At 43.2% G+C, this 9858-nt stretch overlaps 1 protein-coding gene across 1 annotated transcript; it reads left to right on the top strand.

Annotated features, from left to right (window-relative positions):
- Positions 1–319: 319 nt before the first annotated feature.
- LOC311225524 (delta-like protein 4) lies at positions 320–9344 on the top strand. The gene is made up of 11 exons (XM_084310843.1): positions 320–740; positions 849–1100; positions 1349–1406; positions 1970–2233; positions 2915–2975; positions 3103–3233; positions 5656–5825; positions 6163–6382; positions 6664–7396; positions 7597–7705; positions 7868–9344. Exons 1-11 carry the CDS (start codon positions 687–689, stop codon positions 7871–7873), a joined length of 2058 nt encoding a protein of 685 aa, XP_084166969.1. The 5' UTR covers positions 320–686; the 3' UTR covers positions 7874–9344.
- The last annotated feature ends 514 nt before the right edge of the window (positions 9345–9858 follow it).

Raw genomic sequence — 9858 nt, 5'->3', positions numbered from 1 at the left:
ATATTGCCCTGTGCAGGCCTGTATAAAATATAGTTTGCAACTTCTATAATCTATAAACAAGATTTTTTTTTCACTTAACCAAATCTTGTGTATAGAAGTTGCTAACTATATTTATTTATATAAATATATATATATATTATGATATCAGTATGTTGATGAATGAAATACGGTGGAGAGTTGCGACGCGGAGCTGGAGAGTGGGCGTGGTTTACGTGTCTCTAATGACACACACTCAAGTCGCCTATATAAACAGGGAGGCGAGTCAAACGCCCTTCATTGAGACTCGCTATGGTCCACAACTGATGTACCGACATAAGTACTCATTGCTATTGGCAACACAAGACGTGTGTTTCTGAATGACTGACGCGCAGGACTTGCATCACCACAACACCAAACAAAAACATTCGACCGGCACGATGGATGGGCAACATAAAGACAGAAGAATGACTAATCTGTGGATATTGACGTTACCGATATTTCTGTAATTTTTTTTCACTGGATAACACTGTTTTTCAACTTCTTCTGGTATCGGATTGTAGAGCTGGATCTCGCCATACAGGGTTTTGAAGAAGGATTATTTATTATCACTTTTCAACTTTTCACACAATTTCACCACTCGGAATAAGAGCTTTTTTTGGGGGAAGGACAGCTTGATTTTCAAAGGATACGCACATAAATTCTAAAGAATGGCCGTTTGGTTAACCTCTATCCTCGCAATTATTATAACATTATTTACTCAGGTATTTTAACATGTATAATGCAGTACCAGCAGCATTACCACAATAAATAAATACATAAATACAAATATGTGTTATTAATTGTGTGCTCACTCATTTCTATCATTTTAGGTTCTGGGATCAGGTGTGTTCGAGATAGATCTTCATCAGTTTCAGAATACCAGAGGTTTGCTGGCGAATGGACTTACTTGCAGCTCTGGCTGCGGGACTTTTTTCAGAGTGTGTTTGAAGAACTTCCAGACTGTGGTTTCACCTGGTGACTGCATCTTTGGCAGAGGCATCACACCTGTCCTGGGCAGAGACACCTTCAGCATCATGCACGACGACGGCAGACTCCGGCTGCCGCTCAACTTTACGTGGCCGGTAAGGCGCCTTTCTCGCTGTTTATGGGGTTATTATTATGGGCCAGCCATTCAGCCAATAATGGTGTGCCATAAGGTCAGAATCAGATCTACAGTTTAACCTTTGAAATGCTACCTGATCAATTAAAGATCGTGCACGGAGTAGACGAAACTATAGGTAAACAAGTGGTTTGTAGCAAATGTTTTGAACAAACATTATCGCAGGGCTAAAGAACCGAATTTTTTACATTTTGTATTTGTTTCTCATAGGGTGCCTTCTCATTAGTCATTGAAGCCTGGTATTCTCCTACATCCAATCAACCTGGAGGTGAGTGGAGCACAGACACCGCTAGAGGGAGACATGACACTGGCTTAGACATTTCCCCTTGTAACATTTAGTAACTCCTATAAATTATACACTTGGAATTTTTAAAACGAATTGACTGATGTCTATTACTATTAGGATGTGCTGCGTGCCACAGAGCACGTATTTACAATTATATCCCCGCACAACACAATTGCACTTCCTTTTTGGTTTATTTATGGCGTGGGAAAGTGTGCAGACCTAAGTGAGAATATAAAGGCCTTGCCAAAATCCTATGACGTCCGTTTCCTGCATTTTACACCTTTTTGTTTGGCGATTTGGACGAGGAATAATGGCTAGGCTATATATTTTCCTGGCATAAAGGAAGAGGAAATCTCACACTGTTAGGCCTACTGCCAAAGTACTTGATGCAAATATAGCTGGCAGATTGTCCAGACACAATGCAACATGTTTGGTATAGGATAATAATATACTGCATAACAGGCCCTGGACTCCATCTGAGAATTTGTCTTGTTTCACAATAGCCAAGGCCAACACTAATGTGTTTTATTTTATTTTATTCACAGATACCACCAACCCTGAATTCTTGATTAGTTCTTTTGCCATCCAAAGACAGTTGGGAATAGGGCATGAGTGGTCCCAGGATGTGCAGAGCGGGACGCAGACAGAGCTAAGGTACTCATACCGGTTCATCTGCAATGACAATTACTACGGGGACACTTGTTCCAAAATATGCGCTTCGAGAGACGACCATTTTGGCCACTACACCTGCAAGCCTGATGGGCAAATAGCCTGTCTGCCGGGATGGAAAGGAGAATACTGCCAAGAACGTAAGCAATCAGAGTAAAGACACCGTATGGGCACTTTTCTTTGTTTCTGATAAAGGTCATAAATAGTCATAGTTAGGGTATTTCTGGAATATGCACGGATGCTCAAATGTGTTGCGCCGATAAACCCTTTAATCGGGCCTATATGCACCGGTCAAGGGTGTGCACCAAAACGCTCTTGAATTTGGAGATTAGCCTACTTTGTGCAATTTGAATTCGGAGATCACTTCAGCACTTCACTCCTTTTACCTTGAGTGTGTTCTCTAGGCGCGTGCGGGGAGCATAATCCAGGGCGGCGTTCTGTGAGCAGCACGCGCCGGGTTAATCGCGGCATTATCGTCCGCCACGCGCCACTAAATTGCGGGCTCTATTGTTGGGTGGGGGGGCAGCAGCTGCAAACAGGGTTCGAACTGCCTACCGATAACAATGGGGCAGCTGTCTGCTTTTGAGAACAAGCATCTGCTCAAGACTAACCAGCCGTTTAACACTGGTCTTCTAACCATGCAAAATCAATGTCACATACACAGCACCAAACAGGCGCAGCAAATTAGGGTTTCTTTTGAAATGGCCAGGTAACCGGTTTAATTTAGTGAAAATGGTGTTTTAGGGTGACACATGGGAAATGAAGAGCTTATTATATTTTATAATTAAGCCTTTAAATTGTCTTTTTCCCCTTTTATACAGCGATCTGTCTTGGAGGGTGTAGCGAACGGAATGGAAATTGCACCTTGCCAGGGGAATGCAAGTGAGTGCCTCTTACTTTTGGGATTGGGCAACTCTCCCTCTTTCTCTCTCTAGAACAAGAGCGAGTGACTATAAATGTGACGGATAATGAACCCACAGTAACAGTGTGTTGTTTGTGTGTGAGACAGATGCAGAGAGGGCTGGCAGGGCCTCTTTTGTGATGTGTGTAAACGCCACCCGTCCTGTAAACATGGCACCTGCGAAGAGCCATGGCAGTGCACCTGCAAGGAGGGCTGGGGAGGCCTGCTCTGTGATCAAGGTCAGTCCGTGATACCCATAAAGAAACAATTAAATTAAAATGTCCTTTTCATCTTGTTATCTCATTTCCCCTGGTCATTTCGTGCACCTACAGTACATATGACAAAAATAATATATTTAATCCAAATCCAATCACTTTTCCCACCTGTGCAACAACATATTTGTAGTGCTTGTATCATTATGTACCAGTGGACAGCATCAAATTTACTGCCAATAATATCACAACATAATTTTTAATTGACCTCTCAAATGTTGTTGTCATTTTGAAAAAAAAACAGCAACAATTAACAGTGTTTTTCCTTTTATCAATAATCTTTTCCATTGAGAGGTAGAATGGCGTTTTAAAGGAGGATTCTATGTTTCGCTAACTAGCCTAACTTTAAGAGCCACATTTTAACACTAAATGGATGTTGGCATTTTGTTACACCCCCAATAAGAGAATGCACTGAATGCTGGTGACGTCAGGGGACCTGAGCTACGTTGTTAAGCTAGTTTTGGCTAGTGATTTCCCCTCTTTTTCTAGCTGCTGCTTTGAAATTGAAAACCCCCTGATTTATCAGAGAGAGACATTTATATTAGAATACCTTGTTGTGTGAACCACAGATCAAGCTAATAACCCATACATTTTCCCATGCCAAATGAGCCACCCTTCCTTATTTGGGCAAAATAATTACAACATGTACAGTCAGTATGATAGGTCTATACTATCCCCCTCCCAAGTTGGCTCCCAATGTAGCCTCGTCACCTCAACAGCCAAGTGCCTGTTTTGGGGTAGTGTGGCTGGCCTGAAGAGATACTATTTCCAAACATATAACAGCCTATAGCCACCTAGAAATACAAAACTGCTTAGCAAACTCAATATCTTGTAACCAAGATATTCGCTTAAAGGTATAATCTGTAATGCCGTCAAACAATGACCTATAGGCAAAAGAGTATGCACTTGGTATTGCACTTTGTTTATTTTTTTTGTTTTGGTCTGAAGTGTTGATTGGAGTTTAGTAACTTATTATACTGTGAATTTCTTCAGATCTCTCTTGGTAGAGCATCAGGTGTGGCCTGCAGTAGCAACCCCTTCCCTATACCCACTGCAATCCAATCCACACATCAGATAAAAACAAAAACTGTAAACAAAGTGCTGTATCGTGTAGTCATCTTTTGCCTAGAGGTTGCCTTTTTTTTTTTTTTTTTTTTTTTTTTTTACAGATTTACATTACAGATTCTACCTTTAAAAATAATTGTATTCATGCAGGGATTTATCCACTGCATTTAGGTGCAGTGGTGAGGTCTGCACTCAGCGGCAGACTGATGGAATGCTAACGTTATGCAAGCTAAGGTTCTCGCTCCATTGGTTCTGAAAACCACATTGATAAATAGGCAAACAAAGAAATCTTCTGGTGAAAAAGGTTTATAAATTAACTTTGACATGGTGACACAACATGGTGGTGTGTTGGGGTCTTGTCTCTCATATCAAGAATCAAGAGGTTTATTTGTCACATACATACCAGGGCATACAGTGAAATGCGGGTGGTCATATCGCTCCTGGTCAAAGGAGATATTAGTCTTACTAGGCTTCAGGCAGGGCTACTCTGTTATAGTCACCCCCCTTCGACCTCACCCTGCTGGGAAACATCCATTTTTAGGGAATTGTAAGAGACGGGAGTTGAACCTGGGTCTCCTGCATGAGAAACCAAACATCTACCAGTCAGCCAAAGGAGAAATCCCTTGTGGCAGCAAACGGACCATCAATGTGTCCATAAGATTAAATATTAAGATTAAACTGGACTTTGAAGACGTTTTTATTCATTGCACACATTGACAATGTCGTCATGCAGTGACACACACATGCGATGAGGCTTGTGGCTATAGGTTTAGTGGATAGTACAGAGGACATTTTATTTTTGTGTATTGACATGTCTAGGAATTCATTGCGTGATGAGAGACAAGACCCCGACAAACAAAGTGACTTTATTTTTTTTTGATATTTCTGTCTGTTTCAGACCCAGGGGAGAGCTAACTTACTGCATATCATGCCTGATGCAGGCTAGGATGCCGTAGCTAGCATCCAGCTTTGTTATGGTGCACCCACTGTGTGGAACAATCAAATCAAATCCTTCCCAGATGTTTATTTGTTGTAGACTATCCTGTTTTGCCTGGGAATACATCACGTTATGGTAGCTAGATGGCTTCTAAATGCCATTTCATGGTGTCTTTAGGGTCCGTTTCCAAACCGGCAAGAAGAAGAATTGTGGTTAGAGTGTGATGAGTCATTATGGCATGGTTACAGAACAAAACACAGCCTTGATAAAGGGAAAAAAACTATAATGATATGACAACGGCTACCTGGTGGAAGAACATACACAGGACTAAAGATAACAAGAGAGACAAAAGAAACGTTCTTAATCTCCCACACATTTTTTCCACAGACCTGAACTACTGCACCCACCACCAGCCCTGTGCAAACGGCGCCACGTGCATGAACACGGGTCAGGGCAGCTATACCTGCACCTGTCAGCCAGGCTTCGCCGGGGTCAAATGCGACACGGAGGTCAGGGAGTGTGACAGCCAGCCCTGTCGGAATGGAGGCCAGTGCCTGGTGAGTCCGGATGTGTCTCTCTCTCCTTTCCCACAACACAGGCTTTCCTGTTTTTGTTTTCGCCCCAGTCTATCTGCTAGTCCAGGAGGATGCTACCGATTGTTGAGTCGCTGGTTGACCCAGTTCACAGACCCGCTACTGTAAATAGAATTCGTACAGGGGGTAAAGAAGGGAAGGGGGGGGGGGGGGGTATGAATGTGGCGCCATAAAGAAAATCTGATATAAAAACGTACTGAATCCAACATATATCATACATGTCATAACTGTGCTACGACTATGCTGGAAATGCCTCTTGAGGCGGACGTTGCTGATAAACTTTATTTTCGTTTGCCTGCAGAACACCGACGGTGGTTATAGGTGCGCATGCCTGCTGGGGTTCGAGGGGACACACTGTGACCACAGGATGCTGACCTGCTCGGATAGGCCCTGCTTCCACAACGGGAAATGCAGAGAGAGGGACAACGGACATAGCTACGTTTGCGAGTGTCCGGCGGGCTACACTGGACTCAACTGCGAGAAGAAAGTAGACAGATGTACCTCATTGGAATGCACTAATGGTAAAATGATCACTTTTCCTCAATTGCAGGGTAGGAAATAAACCACGTGAACTGGTTGTAGGGGGCTTTTCTCAGTAGTAATGCCGTAGCACTTTAGTCCATTTTCAATCTTTTCTTCATCATAGGCATTCTTTTGCAATTGTGAGGGCATCAGGCAAATTGGCAGAGTCCCAGTGAATCTCCTACCCTGCTCTATAGACCCCCCCGGGCCCCCCCCCCCCCCCCCCCCCTAAGGATAAATGACTGGACGGCTGTTGATAACGCTGCTCTGTTCTCTCCAGGTGGTCATTGCGTAATCCAGGGTAACGTCCGACTCTGCAGCTGTCGCTCAGGCTTCGCGGGGCTGCGTTGTGAGGTCAACATCAACGAGTGTGCCATGAACCCCTGTGCCAATGGTGCCACCTGCATGGACCGCATCAACGACTACACCTGCACCTGTTCCCTCGGGTACACGGGCCGCAACTGTGACAGGCCCACCAATCGCTGTGCCTCTAAACCCTGCCTGAATGGAGGGACCTGTGCCTCCGGGGCCAAGGGCCAGCCCACCTGCATCTGCCCCGCCCACTACAGTGGCCCGCAGTGCCAGTCCTACGACGTGCCTTTATTAACCGTCACCCCCAGTCCCACCAGGGACCGGGAGTCCAGGGATGGGCTGAACTGGGCGGCCATCTGCCTAGGCGTGGGCCTGGTGGCTCTCCTGGTGCTCCTCTGCATGGTGTCGGTGGTCCTGAGACACGTCCAGAAGCAGAGGTCCCGGGAGCAGGACTCCGAGACCATGAACAACCTCTTCCAGAAGGAGAACCTGATCTCCACTCTGGAGCTCAAGAACAACAATAAAAAGATTGATCTGGAGGTGGACTGCCCCAGGGAAAAGTTCAACCACAAACACGTCAACCACTACCACCTGGACTACAAGGCCTCCAAGGGGTACAAGGGTGAACTGTCCCTCGTGGACAAAGACGAAAACTGTGAAAAGACGTTAGAAGAGAAAATGCCATTGGGTAGAATGTACAGGTAAGAGTTGTAATCAGCACTTTTGACAGTTCTAATAAGGTGCTTTCTATAAGACTCCTACTATTCTATTATATGCTTTATTACCCCCTGTTGAAGTGCTGTATGTATAAAGTGCTTTATGTCTAAATATTGGAACTAAATTTCAATGCATGACATCGGTTTTTGTTTGAACGTTAACATAAAGAATCTTTCCTTTGCAGTGAAAGGCCGGAGTGTGGAATATCAACGATATGTTCTCAGAGAGATTCAATGTACCAGTCTGTGTTTGTAATAGCAGAAGAGATCAATGAATGCGTCATAGCAACTGAGGTAAGCTCTAGGATACAGTATTTTTACGTTTCTTCAGACTTTGCATTCTTCTATCTTCTATCCATAAATCCTGGCATTTGTTGATCACTGATGATCTCGCTCTCTCTCTCTCTCTCTCTCTCTCTCTCTCTCTCTCTCTCTCTCTCTCTCTCTCTCTCTCAGGTATAATACATGGAAGATATTAGGCGTTCTGAACATCGGATATCTTCTGGACTGTTTACAAGTGTAGAAAGACTGGGATTTATTTAAATGCAACTTGCTGCTCTTGAAAACTTGATAACTGGATTGAGCCTGTGTGCTCTCTGGATGCAATAGGACTCAAAACGACCAACTTTTGTTAGAATGTAAGGACTGAAAATGTAGGAAATAATAAGCGAATCTGACTTTTGGACGTGCCGCCTTTGATGTACAGTAGTAGAATCAGGCCCTTGTCTGGTCTGTCCAAGCTTGTCCGAGGGCAACAGGCCTGGTTGTTCATGCCAGAATGTTGATTAGCAGAAGAGGACTATCTGGATCGACTCCTCTCCGCCTTATTGCGATAATTAGCAATCAACCAATCAACTTACCGCCAACAAGCCTGTGGAAGGAGCCGTCCACTTCCGTTTCCTGTGCCCTGGCTTTGCGCTATGCAAATAGAAAGGAACGCCGTGCTAAAAAAAGAAAAGTGGATTAAAAACTACTGAAAAACGGTTCATTTTTGAAGAACTTTTGAGGCATGCCAGTTTTGTAAATGTAATGTTTTTGATAAAGAATGTATGCAGCCCAGATCACAAAGCCTTACATATAGGTTTAGAGCAACATTGTGCCCCACTTCATTCCTTTTGCACAACAAAATATGGAGGTAAAATAGATAAATAAATTGATACAATACAGTGCACCACCAGGGGGGAAAGTCAAGATGAAGTGAAATTCTTTCCTTATGCAAGATCACCCATAAATAAAGACAAAGAAATACATGAAGTGACTATCGTACCAAGGACGCCTTTGATTGAAATGACTGAACCAATAATTTTGTAAGATTAGTATTTCATTAGTTATTTAATATTATGAAGCACTGATCTTTCTCTTACTATGTTTTATAAGATTATTTTGTATATAATGTATATTTATATGGTAAGATTAGAAGTCTGAACTGTACATCGGTTTTTAAGTTGATACCCCAAAAAGTTGAATTTTATTTTTTAAATGTTGTTGGTGTTGCTTTAAAAACAATTAATACATATCTGGTACACTGTTGTTTGTTGGTCTTATTGTTGAGTGTAAGTGCTCAAATAGAGATCTAAATCTGCCTAAATGTTGGAATCTTCTAGAACAGCGGTTCTCAAGATGGGGTCCATAAGGGGGTCCCAAGAAAAATGGGGAACAGTATAATTTCACAATTTCATTTGCTAGAAGTTGACGCAATGAGAGAAACAAGACTATTCTCATCATGTGTTTCACTTTCTCCACTGTCATTTCCCAGATGGGGGCAGCAAAAAGGTTGAGAACCACTGGTCTAGAGCCTTTATTTGAACTCTGTCGCCTGGTGAAGACGTGGCTTCGCCGTTTAGATGATGTATGGCCTTGTAGCAGCTCTTGACGATTCCATATGTGTGGCCAGGAGAGGCGTGTATCAATGTGATGTGAAATCAACATGCTCACAATCATTCAGTGGACAGTATTGTAATTGGCAGCAATGTAAGCAATTGCTCAGACAAAACAATATATATATTAAAGAAAAAACTGAAAATGAATAGGCCTACTTTTTGCAGTCTTTGTTCTTCATTGTTGTCTAATGAAAATGTAGATCATTGCATCATGTTTCGCAGAAGAGCAAAAGTAACAAAAACAATAGAATATGTATGATTTATCGTACGTATCCCATGAACAATAATAGGCTTGGACACCAGCCTCATAAGCTAGAAAACTTTGGTGGGGGGGTGGGGGGTGGACTACTTAACAAAACTAAGCAGATGCTTTGGAGTGTGACTCTGGCCCACGTCGGTGAGAAAAGCAGCATATGCCCCTTCACTAACAGGGCATGAGCATAGCAAACTGGGCCCCCAGAGGCCATTCATTGCCAAGTTACCTTCTCTGGAGATAATGCAACACAGAGACCCACAACTGCCCCAACAGTAACCCTGGAGACACAGCATATTAGGCAGTTACTTTAA

Source organism: Notolepis coatsorum (assembly GCF_963971535.1).
Source record: "Notolepis coatsorum genome assembly, chromosome: 3".
NCBI classification, from domain to species: Eukaryota; Metazoa; Chordata; class Actinopteri; order Aulopiformes; family Paralepididae; genus Notolepis; species Notolepis coatsorum.
The sequence above is the reverse complement of the archived record's forward strand: the minus strand, read 5'-3'. Positions and strand labels throughout refer to the sequence as shown.